Source organism: Mus pahari, chromosome 20 (genome assembly GCF_900095145.1).
Source record: "Mus pahari chromosome 20, PAHARI_EIJ_v1.1, whole genome shotgun sequence".
NCBI classification, from domain to species: domain Eukaryota; kingdom Metazoa; phylum Chordata; class Mammalia; order Rodentia; family Muridae; genus Mus; species Mus pahari.
Window position 1 is genome coordinate 48,920,031 of NC_034609.1, and position 15,946 is coordinate 48,935,976.

The window sequence follows — 15,946 nt, forward strand, 5'->3', positions numbered from 1 at the left end:
GACTTTGAGGACGAATCTCCAAACTCAGGTAGGCCCTGTCACTCTGTCCAAGCTGCTAATACTCCACTCCATTTACAGTTGAAAAAGAACTGAAATAAAACAACACGCTGATTGGCACAAGCCACGGTGCCCTCCACGGTGCGTCTACACACTCACCTTCACAGCACTGAAGCAGAAAGCGTGGAGCAGGGCCGCTGCCAGGACACTCCGGCCCACGCTGTACACAGCCGACGTGATCCCGGAAACGGCTGGAACACAAACACCATCACAGCTTACTGGATGAGCCCTTCTCAAAACCAGCAGAGGTGGAATCCGGGAGAGGGTTGTGGCTTTCAGTATACGTCGCCTGTCTATGGGATTCATCCAAAATCACAGGCCACTGCTAGTGCAGGAAAGATTATAACCGACTATCCATGGAATAATAGCATCAAGGATCAGCCCTGAGTGCCACACCCAGGGGATGCTGGGGTCTTGTGTATTTTGGGGTGAAAATTTTCAAAGCTCATAGGTGTTCCCACAACACACATCCACAATACTACAGGCACAGCTGCATACTGACCCATTCCCACAATGATACATGTACCTGTTAAAATGCACGTGTGCATTCACGTGTGCGCATTCACACACACACACACACACACACACACACACACACACACACACATCTAAAGAATTGTTTGAAGGGCCTCACTCATTCCAAATCAAGAGAAACCATCCCCTTCCTTTACTGAGTGGACCACTTCTGACTCTGTAAAACAGACTCCACAGGAAATCCGAGCTAAAGTGGGTTGGACCTCAAGACAAAGCAAACCTTCCAGTGGGACCCTATCCTCTGTCCCTAGGACCACCAGACTTTGCCCAAACCTGAAACCCTTCCCAGGAAGAGCGGGTGCCAAGACTCACCAGAACCTCCAAAGAGCAGCATGTCGATTTGTTCCAGAAGGTACGTACAGAAGGTGTTGATCTGTGGGAAGAGCCCGAGGAGGGAGATGGCAGGGAAGCAACACAAAAATACTGGAAATGAGCAGAGGAAACCACAGTGAGCTAAGGGCAGGCCAATCAAGGCCGCGTTGTGGGCGGGGCAATCATGGCCGTGGTGGCTACAACACTGCCTTCTCTTTCAGATTTTCTATCCCATCCAGGGAAACTGAGTCAACAGGGCTCCTCTCCCTCAGCTGAGAAAAAAAAAATAGCAAGTGTATTATTCAGGACCTATTGAAGAGCTGATATGTGGTGAGGGAGGGGGAGGGAGGTGCACAGCCTGCAGCTCAGGACAGGGTCAGACCTGGGGAGAGGAGAGGAATTAGAAGACAGGGAAGGGCCCCGAAAGGTGTGCAAACAAGAGTGTAAAGTGAAGTTTGCAAAGGTAAAAAGGAAAGTCACACTTGGGTAAAAGATCCACGTAACCAAAACTAGGGCTTGGTGATCATGGAGACCAGACCCAGGACCACACTGCCCTGGTCTAGTTTTAACCCCCGACTAAGATTGAGTCATTGTGCACCCAACCTCTTTTTTTTTTTTTTTTTTTTTTATTAAATCAAACCTTTAAAATACACTCTTGGCAGATCCCTAATCTCCACCAACCCCAACCCCACGAATGCCATCAGGTAACATCGAAAACCTGTAACAGTTTGCGATATTTTGCTGCAACTTGTCTGCCCAGGGTCCTCACCCACATAAACGGTTAAAACAAAACAAAAAAAGTCAAAAAACAATGCAGGTAGCCCCCGAGGACCTGATTCTTGCTTTAGCATTTGCAAAGAAAGGGAAGTCACACAGCTGTTAATTTAGACCACAACTTTCCTCAGAAGGAATGAGCCAGATAGGGGTCACCAGGGGCCATGAACGGATACGTAGGTTGTCCCAAGGTTTTGTTGTGAAAGCAGCTCCGTGAGATTAGTTATAGAACATTGGCTGACCACACTGTGTATGCATGTGTGTGTGTCTGTGTGTGTGGGGGGTGTGCATATGTATGTAAGGTGTGCATCCATGTGGAGGTCAGAGATTGACCTCAAGTATGATCCTTCAAGAGTCACCTTGCCTTGTTTGTTGACACTGGGCCTCTCATTAACCTAGGACCAGACTAGTTGGTGAGGTTCAAGCCAGCCATGCTCCCTGGAGTCTCACGCTGCAGCTCCCACCACGGGTGTGCCCTGCCTTTTCTGAGACTGGATGCTGGATCCCTGGACACGACGGAGACAAGAGTGGTGTCTGTCTCCTGGTGAAGAGGCTCCACAAGGCAGTGACCTTGAGTCACCCTTGTCTCTCCTACAAAGTCAGAAAATCCTCTGTGCACGCCTCTTCTGCTCCTGCCTCTTCTGGTTTATTCTTAGAGTTTCAGCCCTCTCTCCCTCTGTGCGGATTGGTGCGTTTAACCTTCTTCCTCCTCACTCTTAGATTTCTAAGCTTCTGGCTTTCCTTTTATCCGAGCCACAGATATCATCTCGTCAGCTCGCTGGGCTATTTGTCACCATTTTTACCCGTCACTGTTGAGGGGCAGACAATAAGTGTTAGGACGTTATAGATCGAGAAACGTAGTTCACCAGGGAGTTAAGAAAGCCACATTCCCCATCTCTCCCATACCATGGAGGGATCGACTGGGGTGGGGTGGGGTGGGGGTGGGGACAAAAGGTCGAAGTCCAGTGGCCCATTTGAAGGCATGGGTTGCTGCTAAACAAACACCTCGGGCTTCAAGCAAGCATAGCCCTCTTCCATTTCGAGGCCTAATAAAGTCTCTGGTTTTCCTGCCGTGGAAAGGGCGGTACACCAGGAACTCGGGGCACTGTCTTTTTGTAGTAGCAAAGTAAGAAGTGAGGGTGTGCAGAACCCACACATAAAAACAATCTGTCAATGAACTGTGTCAGCCTTTGCCTCTCTCGAGTCTTCCTTCCTTCCCCAGTTCCTCCCTTCTTTCCTTTCCCTCCTCCTCTGCCTCCCTTTTATTCTGTATTTTTTGGAGGGGTGGGTTGTTTTGTTGTCTTTTAAAGATAGGATCTCAAGTAACTCGGACTGACCTTTAACTTTCTATTTCACCAACAGCAACTTTGAACTCCTGATCCTCCTGTGTCTACCTGCCAGGTGTTGGGACCACAGGTCTGTGCAGTCACGCCCAGCATCTTCAGGGACCACAGGACTGTGCCATTGCACCCAGCACTTGCAAGTATCGTTCTACAATATCTGTAAAATGTTCTTCTAAATGAAGCCAGCTCTGAGGGTCAAGGGCGCTGTCTCTGATTTATGGGTGGGAGGCACTCCGAAGCCTCATTTGCCCATTAACTTCTGGAGTGCTTCCTGACCACCTGCGTGCCCCTCCATCACTCCGCCCTGCCAAGGCTTATCTGGTGCCTGTGGTCTCCAGGCATGGGCAGAGCCTAGTGGTGAGAGGTCGGCTTTATCCACAGTGGGCAGATAAGCTGGCCAAAGAGACGTGAATCAAACAGGACAACAGAGGTACAGTATTGTCACACGGGTCGGGTGCTGGCAGGTAAGGGTGGCCAGATGATGGAAGACCCAGGAATATGAGCCACTGGGAAGAACACGGTCAAGCACTCTAGATACAGTAGAACACTTCAGAACCCCACAAGGAAGAGAGGAACAGGAATCAAGCCAATGGGGCTCTAGTCAGCCAACACATCCTAGTCCCTTTAGGAGATGGAACGAAAATCACTGGTCCACACAGCGATCTGGGGGAAATGTAGCCAAGAGGCACACATGGGGAAAGGCAGCCATTTGGGCAGAGAGATCTCCTTACATCCTGTTACATGCACCACCTCTGGGCCCTTTTCTATGATCACCCTTTAACTCACAAACTACTGAGTTATTAGGTGGGCCACTTTTTTGCCCTCCCACTTCCAGCATGACCTTACTCACTTAGTAAGGTGTGATAATTATTTGTGGTCACCTTGGTAGGCTCTGGACTTACCTGGACAAGCCTCCAGGTGTGGCTGAGGGAGGTATTTATCCTCTGGGCATGTCTGTGAGGGGCTATGTTGATTAGGTGAATCGGGGTGGGAAGACCTATTCCATGGGGTGGGATCTCAGACTGTGACCTCTCACCATGATGTGCTGTACCTTTGGATGCAAGCCAGAACCAATCCTTTCTCCCTTAAATGGCTTCTGTCAAGGTACTTTAGCGCAACAATAACAACAGAGACAGAGAGACAGAGACAGAGAGAACAAGAGAGAGAGAGAGAGAGAGAGAGAGAGAGAAGAAACAGAGAGAACACGGACCCATCTGACCAGCTGGTTCCAGGGTTAAAGACCGTACCTATGCAATTAGCATGTGGCCCACCTAATGGAACACTGACTAGCGGGTGCCACTCGGGTTTTAAGCCAAGCCACGCGTAGCAGCACAAACTGGAAGTGACCAGAGCTGAAACTGGTGCCCATTCATGCATGAGAAGCCTGAGGCCCAACAGCCAGCTCACCCTAACGGGTATCCCTGCCACCTTCAGGTGCTACAGGGGTACAACTTCCTGGTTATAAATATCAATGTCCTTTCACAGAACCCCATTGTTAGGGGCTGGAGAGATGGCCTGGAAGGTGAGGTGCTAGCCTTGAAACCATGAAGATAGAATTCAACCCCACAAGGACATAGAAGCCAAGACACGGCGGCAAATGCTTGTGATTCTGGGGTTCTGGAGGTGGAGATGGCTCTATGTTAGTGAGAGACCCTGTCTCAAAGCACCAAGGTAGACAATGCCTGAAGAACGACAGCTGAGCTGTCAGCCTATGGTCTTTCCCTCCTCCCTTCCCTCCTTCCCTCCTTCCCTCCTTCCCTCCCTCCGTCTCCATCCCCACCCCCCACACCACCACCTTTGTTATATTGAGCTCAGAGTCTTCTACAGACACAAGCCGAGAGGGAAATACTTAGCCCTTCACAGCAGTAATCACGTGTGCTGGCTTTTTCCAGTAGGGATGCAAAAGATAAAGGGGAGACATATCTTCCCTTCCCGAGACTCCTCCCCATAACCCCCAAACTCACTCACCTATTAAGTGGTCCCTGACTGCTTGCAGGGTCTCTGGTGTAAAGAGCTTCAGGCCATACACGACATAGCTGGGAGGGTGTCTGGCTTTGGCCCCTGCATCAAGAAGCAAAATAAGGCTGCACAGCATACAGAAGTAGATGGGTCTGCTGTAGGCAATGATTTGGTTGTGACCCTGGAAAACAGAGGCAATTCCCAAGATGTACCTTTTGTTTTGACCCTGTAACACCACATGATACAACTGATGCCACCCCCCAACACCCACCCCCATCCCAACACCCATGCCCACCCTCAAAATGCACAAGAAAGGGGAGACAAAAAACAAACAAACAAACAAAAAAAGCGGATTCGTAAACAATGCTTGGTGTTTATTTTGACAAACCAGAATGAGAATGTCAAAGAGAATGTCACACTTCTAAGTCCAACAAAATTTACCTACAATTTTCATTCCCACTCAGAGAAAATCTGTCTAATTCAGTGCTTTCCTTGGGGGGGGGGGCAGAGTTCCCTTCTTGCTTCTTTCAGGTGCCAGACTCCTTGAAACCTTTGTTTGTTATGTGCATCTAACTTGGGTTCCCCATCAACAGGAAATAGCATTATTATTGGTGCTTCAACTCCCTCATATTGGGATGCAGGGGACTGAGGAGAAAGCCGTGGGTTCTCCAGGTGCAGGTCTCAATGTGGCAGAGAGAACAGTTGGCTGAAACAGTGAGCCATCACTGTGACTAATCATGGGCATCACATTTCATCTGAGGGGAACCAGACCCTGTGCAGGCTCCATCCTTCGCATCAAGGTAGCAGGAGAGACCTGACACCACGGAGCTATCCTCTGACCTCCATCCATGAAACGCACACACACAACACAACACAACACACACGCACACACACACACACACACATGAACACATGATGCACACGTGCACAATGATAATAAAACTTTAAATTATTTTTAAGGAGGTGAGGTGTTGTGTCACAGGCTTTCCAGAGCAAAAACCCAGCAAAGCCACAACATCTTTGAAATCAATCCACAACTAATAAGATCTGAGAGGCCAACAACAGTGGACTGGGTGGACGCACTTTGCAATTTATGAGTCACCTTGTGTGCACCAAGCAGGGGCAGAGTGGTGTGGTCTCAGACAGGTGTTCTCAGTCTCTGCCTCGAATGTGCTATATTTAGAGGTTTAAATTGCCATCGCTTCCAAAATAGAAACAGTCCTGTCTGAGACCATCTTTCAAAGGGACAATACCAGCGTCTGTCACAGACACTGGCTGCTTCTGGCTCTGAGGCCAGGCTCAGTCTTTAAAAAAAAAAATTGTTGCACTAATAGGGAATTTTCTTCAGCATCCAAGTAGGTCATGGATAAATAAGCACAGGAGAATACTTTCTTTGCATTAAAAAAGAAAAGGACTAAAGCCAGAACGAGATCTAGACAGCCTTCCTAAGTAAACTTGACAAAATCAATTAGCTGGTATAAATAACTGTGGGCGTATCAATACACAATACACGTGCAGGGGAGATATTTCTCAGACTGACAAGGATTAACAAACATTAAGCAGGCCACACTTGCTCTGGCTCTCTCTTTGATCAAAAGGCTGGTGGGCCGGAGGGTCGGCTCAGAGTGTGAAATGTTTGCTTTGCCGGGCCTAAGTCAGTTGCAAGACCCGGAACCAACTTTGGGAAGTGACGACGTTCCTGGTGTTGGGAAGTTGGAGGCAGGCAGGTCCCTGGGGCTTGCTGGCAAGCTCCAGGTCAGTGAGAAACTATACCTCAACTCACCCACCTCCCACAGCCAAAGTGGTCCAGTCCTCAGGCCTATATGCACGCGTGCACAAGTGTGCACACACACACATATAGATACATGCATTAAAATCTATTGTCTATCAACAGGCCATCTCTGGCCTCGACCAATATGAAAAGCCCTCAACCTTCTTTTGGGAGCTTTATCAGTGATACGAATGTGTCCTCCATATTGCTAATTTATGAAACCAAACCTGGGGTTCTACCGTGGGCTGGCCCCGGCTTCTGTGGCCATGCCTCTTGTGTTTGGGGTCCCAGAGCCATATGCGGGACGCTGCTCATTCCCAGTACAAAAGCCACTCTATCTTCCCCGGATCCCCAAAATTCTCACTAATGAAATTCTGCGCTCCCACGCTGCTGAGTGTCCGTCTGCATCGGCCACTCTGTAGGTGCCTACCCCTCCCCTACAAGGGCTGATATTTTAACTTTTCGATATATATATATTTTTGGCCTGCTCTACCAGGTGAGGCCTAATCACAGTCTCTTAACAAGCCATTCGGCTTCCCCAGTGCGGTTGATAAGTACAACTCCCACAGTGTGTCACACGGCCAGGAGCATCCTCGAGGCTACTGTCTGAATGCTGACCTCGTGTGCATGTGGGTTTCCCATCAGCCCTGCCCCATCAACATGGCAGCAGACTGTTCACAAAGCAGTTTGGAAGATCCAGAAAGAAATGAGAAGCCCGAAGGGAAGCCTGCCACTGGGTGGGGGGCGGGGGTGGGGCTGAGTGACCAGCCACCTGCGCACATTTTACACGCAAGGTAGCTCATGAATTGCAAAGCAGAATCCTCTCCTGATTCATTTTTGTTGGGTTTCTTTCTTTCTTTTTTTTTTGTTTTGGGCCCGATGAATCGCACATTGATTAACAAGATGAGGATTCTTGTCTGGCTCTTGTTTTGGAAAATTGCGTGGGAAAAAGCCTCGGTCTTCCTCCTTCTTCTTTATCAGGACTTTTAGAGACACCAGCTCAAACCAGAACTGAATAGACTTAGAAATCCCAGTGTCTTAGTCAGGGTTTCTATTCCTGCACAGACATCATGACCAAGAAACAAGTTGGGGAGGAAAGGGTTTATTCAGCTTACACTTCCACACTGCTGTTCATCACTGAAGAAGTCAGGACTGGAACTCAAGCAGGTCAGGGAGCAGGAGCTGATGCAGAGGCCATGGAGGGATGTTCTTAACTGGCTTGCTTCTCCTGGCTTGCTCAGTCTGCTCTCTTATAGAACCAAGACTACCAGCCCAGAGATGGCACCACCCACAAGGGGACCTCCCCACTTGATCACTAATTGAGAAAATGCCTTACAGCTGGATCTCATGGAGGCATTTCCTCAAGGGAGGCTCTTTTCTCTGTGATAACTCCATCCTGTGTCAAGTTGACACAAAACTAGCCAGTACACACCCAGTAAGGAAACTGATGGCTGAAATGGACATGGAGTAGAAGTCTGACTACAGTTCACCAGGACAGTAAGAGACACCTGTGCTGCCTGCTCCCTGGGGCATGCCTGCCCCCTGGGGCGTGGCTGTTCACACCCTGGCATGGTGGCTTGGTCTGTTCTTATAAGAATCAGACACTATGGCTCCAGCTCAGCACAGCAGTGTGGAGGTCCCAGTGATGATACCTCAAATCTACCTGAAGCATGAGGCTTGCCTGTCACCCTCCTCTCCCCATTGTCTCAGCATGCTTTGTATCACATCCCAAAGTGCATGCAGGGTGGGAATTGTTTATGTGTGAGAGTGTGTATGTGCATGTATACATGCATGCGTGTCTGCGTACACACATGCCTGCATGTATGCATGTGCATGTGCATACAAGTTTGTCTGGGTGTGTGCATGTGTGTGGAAGCCAAACTCTGTGTGTCCCCCTCAATCTCGCCTCCACTTTATTTTATCCGATAAAGGGCCTCTCAGTGAACCTGGAGTTCTTCGACTCTCTCTGTCCATACTGGCTGGCCAGTCAGCTGCAGGCTCTCCCCCGTCTTTGCACCCACAGTACTTGGGTTGAGCATTTGTGTGGCCCTGCATGGCTTTCGCATGGGCTCTGGGGATCTGACTCTAGTCTGTGTTTGTGTAGCAGACACTTTACTGACTGAGCTGTCTCCACGGCCCCAAGGTGAGGAATGTTTGGATGCCAAATAACAACAGCAGCAAAGCAGCCGCAGTAAGGGAAGAGGTACCAGGGAGAAGATGCTGGTGCGCCTGAGATGGGTTGCAGCAAACCTCAGAGCACACACCTGCCCCGCTTTCTAGGGGGCTCCCAACACTACATCTTAACGCTGTAGCCACAATGCTGCTTGATGCTAGGATGAATGATGTATCACATGCAAACTGATTACAGGGGACGGAGGGATTTAACAGCATCTGCCAGCACACAGCCACCAGTTAGAACATTTTCTTAATCACGACGAGCTGGTATAGATTAAAAATCAGTCCTAAACCCCGAATACATTTTTTTAAATGCATAATAATGGGAAGACAGTTTTCTGTCATTGGAGAGCTTCTTCAGAGTCCACAGTCGGGCGGTGGAAGGGCTTAATGTGACAGAGGCAGGAAGGATGACTGAACACAGAAGCGCCAAAGTTCATGGCTACAGCTGGAACCTGCACAGTGGACCCTGACCCACAGCACCCAAGGCTACTGGGGCATCAGGGTCAGGAGAATATGTGTAGTAGGAGCTGGTCAAAAGATACTGGGCCACCGACAGGTTGGTCTGGGTAAGCCCAGAGTCTCATATACATTAGAATCCAGGTTGTCGGGATAAAGGTACCAGGGCATCTGAAGCCAAGGAGCAATAGCAGACAGGCTTCATACACAGAGTTTCCATGCCGGTTCATAACAAAGAAAGCCACAGTGGGACATGAACTCACACCTGTTACAGTGGCCTTTATCCCAAAAGGGGCAATAAGTCTTGGTGAGGACATGGAGAGAGCGACCCCTTGTGGCCGATTGTGGTACTGACATTAATGAAGGTGGGAAGTTCTCAAAATAGTCCAAGCAGGAAAGCACTCGCCTTGCAAGCGGAGGACCTGAGTTGGAACCACCAGAGCCCACACAAAAGATGGATATGTAGCAGGAGTGTTTGTAAGCAAAGGACATTTTTAAGGAGATAAGCAGCAGACAGGAGAAGCTGCAGAAGTTCACGGGTCAGCCACCCTGTCATATACAGCAGAGGAAACTACAGAGATGACCTGCCCCAAATAAAGCAGAAGATGAGGACTAACACCTTCATGGTCCTCTCTGATCTTGCCATACATGGTAGTGTGGCATATGCACCTGTGCAAGCATAGGTATGCACGAGGGCACGGGCAATGGCATGTGCACACACACACACACACACACACACACACAAAGTAGAAGCTAGAAAGAACATTCAGCAGTTAAGAACATTTGCTGCTCTGCCAGAGGACCTGAGTTGGATTTCCAGCACCCACATCCCAAAGAGTACTGCATGGCCTCACTTTCTATGGAGTAGAACAAAGTCTGACCCACAGACAACATGACCAGAGTGGTGGTGGTGGTGGTGGTGGGGGCTGGGGAGCAGAGGAGGGGGTCAGGGAGTGCTGGGACAAGGGTACACAGAGTCAGGCACGTGGGATCAGCGCGCTTCGTAGATCTATTACAAGGCACAGTGACGGTGGTGGCTATCATCAACCATGACATTGAATGTTCTTGAAAATGGCTGAAATGTATCACACCATAAATATTCTCATCAGAAAAAAAGTATGTGATATGATACACAAAATAATTGATTTAATCATTACACTATGTATACATGGCCAAATTATAACTTACCCCAAATATATATGCATATATGTATATATGTATATATAATAGGAATTTCAAATATGAAGTTTATGACTACATACTAAGTGCTTGAGGAGCATTGCCAGGTGCCAGCCACCGCTCGAAGCAATTTACATGCACTATTTAATGATTTACATTCAATCCCCACTAACATTAGCCAGCTCTATTTGCACATAAGGAAACCCAGGCACATAGAATAGCACCGATATGCTCAGCCCCGGATAGTCAAGTGGGTCCATGGGAAACAAAGGCAGGGCAGCAGACAGCCAAGTCTGCAGACCATCCAATCAAGCTGCTGTGCCTTCTCTCATAAGAGCCCAGGGAACGAAAGTGACCTGTCACACAGGGTCCACCCCATGCCTGAGACACCCTCCCCTTCGCCAATGCCAACGCACCATGCGCTTAGATCCAGCCAGAGCTTAGCGCCATGCACGCGGGTATCCATCCACCGCTTCTACTCCTGTATTCAAGATACAGACACAGATGCAGATTTGACCCTCTGGATAGACGCTGGCATCAGCCCGTTTTCAATGCAAGCAGACGAGACAGGATACAGGCCAGTACTTAGACACTTACGTGTATTGGTGAGGCGGGGTCAGGCTGGACGCTCTAAAACACAAACCAGAGGACCTGCGTTACCCCATGATTGTAAGGCTATACTAGTGACAGTACACACACACACACACACACACACACACACAGAGGATGGGTTCTTGCCTTGAGCAGGGAGTACTGGCAGCTGGCCATGACCAAGCAGAAGAGCAGGACCCATAAGTCTCTGCAGAAGCCACGATTCAGTGTCAGAAAGCCCAGGAGAGAAACCAGAACACTGAGCAGAACTGCTACCATGTTCTCCTTCACATCTTCAGTTCTGTGCAAATATACAAGGAAGCAGAGAGTGAGACCTGTATGCCCACACTGGTATCAGTGCAAGCGTTCCCATGCTCATTGACAGACTGGCACTGCACTGAGCAGAGGGGCTGAGCTGGTCCAGCCCTGAACCAACACTGAGCACAGAGGCTGTGCTGGGCATCGATTTATTCTTGTGCTGTTTATACAAACTCCTGATTGCTGCCCTAGGTGTTTGTTCTTGGAATAACTGAAACCCGGTCACACTGACTTCCTCGGGCACTCGCACCAGGCTTGCGAGGCAACCAGTGGTCCCAACCGGAGCCTGGAATGTCTCAGAGCTACATAGGCTCCTGCCAGCATTGGCACCTGGGTAATCGTTTCCAGACTGATCACTTCTGGCGTCTGGATGTTCAGTTTCAGGAGCAGGAAGCTTCAGAGGGAGATGTGACTCCCAGACAGTACAGGGAACCTAGCTGGGTGAGCTGCGGCCATACTGTCTTCCAGGCTGATTTTGTGTTGGAGTCCTCCACATGAGATGGAAGATGCAGAGGGGACTCCTCCAGATGTGAGGTCTTATTAGTGGGTCTTATTAGGGTGGTGTGGAAATGTAAAGGGATATTTAGAGCATCGCCAAAGAAGAGGCTGAGGAAACGAGTCAACCAATTAAGGTGGGATGGGGTCTACAACAGGAAGGACCGCTTCGTTCCTTACAAGTTTTCTGTTGTCCCCAACAGAACATGAGCCCTGTGAAGTCAGACACGAAGCCTGTAGGAGTCCTACGCTGTACTGTGGCAGAGGTATGTGTGTGTGTGTGTGTGTGTGTGTGTGCACATGCGCGCGCATGCGCACGCGCAAAGAGATTTGTTGTTTTATAAGTGAGGTTAACACAGCTGTAGCTTTTAAGCCTCATCTAGCCGAGTGCATTATCGTGCATTGCGAGTCACAGAATCGATGTTCCTCTCCTACGAATGCCCCAGGGTAACATGGCATTGTTAGCAAAGCGGTTACAATGCTATTCCCTGACTGGGGCGTGGGGGGCTGAAATTTACTGCTGTAATTTTGCAAGACCATCGTTTTTCCGCATGTGATCACACCATTTAAGACACGACTGCACCATTATCGTAACAAGTAGTCACTGTGGGACAGACGGCGGCTCAGCGGTCCTGCCACTGTCCCACAGGCTGGCACCAAGCTCTGAACAGACCCTGCTGTGTGAGCATTGGAGATTCTACCATCCACTTTAAAACCAGTTCCCACCAGAGTCACAGCCTCTCTGAAAACCCTAATATTCTCCTCTGCACCTTCAGACAGGGGAGCCACAAACAGGAAACCCCCACCCTAAGCCTGTCTTTCTCACCAGAGATTCTGTATCTCCAGCCACAAAGTGTTTTATTTAGGGACACTAATAAGAGGGGGTAAAAGGGAGGGAAGGGCAGAAAGGGCAACATCAAATCAGTGAACAGTGGATTGAAGGGAGAAGCCGGAGTCCAGGCAGGGGACAGCTGAGCATCTGAGCCATGTCACCACCCCTCCCTCCCAGGGCCACAGTTGGTGGAAGAAGATCTCCTGCTGATGAAACTGAAAGTATTCCTACCAAAACAGGGCAGGGCATGAGCACACCAAAGCAGACTCTCCCCCAGGCCAACCTGCACCCTAACCCACAGTACTCCCTCATGGGCTCCCCCAGTAACTGTGAGATTCAATGTCTAAGTCACTGGGTTCACAGCAAAGTGGGGTATGAGCTGGAAGTATCCTGGGGAACCCCAGCAAGCAGCAAGGCACATTTTAGGAGCATTTGAGCATGCTCACTGGTAACCTCCCTTGTCTTCTGGCCACACCTCCACATGCCCGACAGCTTACCGATCCAGCAACGCCAACAAAGTGAGCCGGTCATACCAGACTTTAATCCATTTCCCAGGGAAGATGATGAATTTGTAAAACTGCTCTCGGTTAAACTTCCCTTGTGCTGAAGAGCGTGATGAGTCTTCCAGATCCTGGCTGACGTGCTTCACACATCAGAAACAAAACAGACCAAAGGCAGAATGAGAGTCACTACGATACCTCAAAGTCACAAAGATACCTCAAAGTTTAAAAACACAAGGCCTGGAGGGATGGCTCGGCGGTTGAAAGTGCTGTCTGCTCTTGCAGAGGATGCGGGGTCAGCTCTCAGCACTCACATGGAGGCCCACAATCATCTGGACCTCCATATTCTGGGCTCTGATATACTCTGCAGGCTTCTTCATGCATGCAGTACACATAAATTTATGCAGGTGTTAACACTCACACACACACACACACACAGAACACACATGCACACACACACCACGCATGTGTACATGCATGAACACACACACACACATGCACACACTCACACATGTATGCATGCACATATACCACACACAACATACACACTCACGCAGGCACACAACACACACACATGCACACATACAACACATGTGCACATACAAGCATACACATACACACCACACACATACATACTACATACAGGCACATACACAGCATACACAGACAAACACACAAGCACACACACAACATACACATGTACACACACACGCCACACACAACACACATGCACACACAAATATACCACACACAGGCACACTCACACAGGCAAACACATAAGCACACACATGCCACACACACAAGCACACACACAGGCACACAATAGACACACATATACATATCTCACACACACACACACACACGCACACACACACACACACACACACAATCTTTTAAAATACAAAGCCTAGAGATAGAGTTTAGTGGTAGAGAACCCGCCTAGCATGCTCGAAGCCCTGGGTTCAACACTACTACTGAAACAATATATGAAGCAAAACCAGATGGTCAGATTCCTAAACCAACATATTCTGAAAGGGCCAGTCTGAGGAAAGAATAATTGTTGAAATCACACAGGTTCCATGAAGATGCGATCACTGAAACCCTGGTATTCACCACTGAAAACAATTCTGCTCATCAGACAAGGTGCTCTTGGGAAGTAATTATCATGTAAGACCAGAGTCCAAGGGAATATTTCAAATGGTTTCACTTTTAACTTCTATTAAATATACCACTGAAGTCAGTATCCAAGTTTTACTCCAAATGCAGAGGCGTTTATTGAGGTCACCAGGTCACTGACAAAGTCTGCCCCAAGGGCAGAGCAAGTGGGAACAACAGCTCACGAAGTGCTCGATACTCAGGCATGAGACCCAAGTCTGCTCCCCAGAGCATCTGTAAAAAGCCAGTCGTGACGGTGTGTGACTGTACCCCAGCCCTGGGGAGTGCAGATGGATGGCTAAGGCTGACACACCAGCCAGTTTAGATTTCTTGGTGAGCACCAGGCCACAGAGACCCTGCTTCAAAAACTAAAGTGGAGAATGATTGACCAACTACAGCAGATGTTGGCCTCTGGCCTCTGCACACATGAGCATGCATGTGCGCCAACACTTGTGTGTGTATGTGTGCCCTTGAATGTGTGCCTCTTTGTGTGCATGTGTGTGTGTGCGTGTGTGTGTGTGTGCATGTGTGTGTGTGTGCATGTGTGTGTGTGTGCATGTGTGTGTGTCTGCTTGTATTTGAGTGTGTTCTAATTCTTCAGAATCCGGCACATCTAGACAAACTTAAAGATGATGCAGGAAGTGGAGGAGGTCGGTGACCAATAGTGAGGGGACCAGGAGGTGACCTGATGAGGAACTAGAGTTCAGAACAGAAGGCCAAGCAGATGGTGAGGTGTCCACCAACAGCCATCTCTGCAGTCTGGGATCCCAGCATTCAGATGAATTAAAACTACCCTGCAGTCAGCCCCCCCCCCCCCTCACCCAAGGGGCTGCATAGAAGACTGCCTGCCTCAGGCTGGGGGTGGAGTGACAGGGACCTGAGGCTCTGAGACTTCGGGACCACGAGTCCCCTCCTCCCGCCCCTGCTGTTTTGCCTCCCTCAGTCACACTACATGGATGCTCCAAATCCCTCAGAGAATTTACCTTAAAGCATCTCCGCACACCCAGCAGAAACAGAAATACACTTTAATCTGCAAGAGTGGAGCTTTGATGTGTGTCTCAAAGAACTCACACAGATCAAAGTCCAAAGCAAGAGAGACATTAAAAAAACAAAACCAAAAACCACCACCACGAACAACAACAAAACACCCTAAAAACATGTCAGCCTGTGCTAGAACCCACATGCTGACAGCGCGCACACACACACACACACACACACACACACACACACTCACACATGCACACACACTCATACACACACTCACACACACATTCATACTCACTCACATACACACACTCCCACATATACACACTCATGCATACATACTCTCACACACTCACACACACACACACACACACACACACACACACACTCATGCACACACACACCCTGGGTGAGTTTGGGAATTGTAATCTACAACTTTAAGGACAGTGACTGATGTCCAAGAACCTGGTATGTGTTCAGCATGACACTGACGCTCCCTCGCTGGTGT

General features: G+C 49.1%; 1 protein-coding gene across 3 annotated transcripts in view; it reads right to left on the bottom strand.

Annotated features, from left to right (window-relative positions):
- The window catches only part of Pcnx2 (pecanex 2), a 144,075-nt gene that overhangs the window by 93,275 nt on the left and 34,854 nt on the right, over positions 1-15,946 (bottom strand). For all 3 annotated transcript variants that reach the window (XM_021220388.1, XM_029532669.1, XM_029532670.1), the window contains exons 10-15: positions 13,297-13,442; positions 11,302-11,455; positions 11,161-11,193; positions 4,989-5,160; positions 904-1,014; positions 157-248 (exon numbers count right to left, since the gene is read on the bottom strand). In XM_021220388.1, coding sequence (XP_021076047.1) covers positions 157-248; positions 904-1,014; positions 4,989-5,160; positions 11,161-11,193; positions 11,302-11,455; positions 13,297-13,442 — 708 coding nt within the window. The remainder of the gene's footprint in view (positions 1-156; positions 249-903; positions 1,015-4,988; positions 5,161-11,160; positions 11,194-11,301; positions 11,456-13,296; positions 13,443-15,946) is intronic.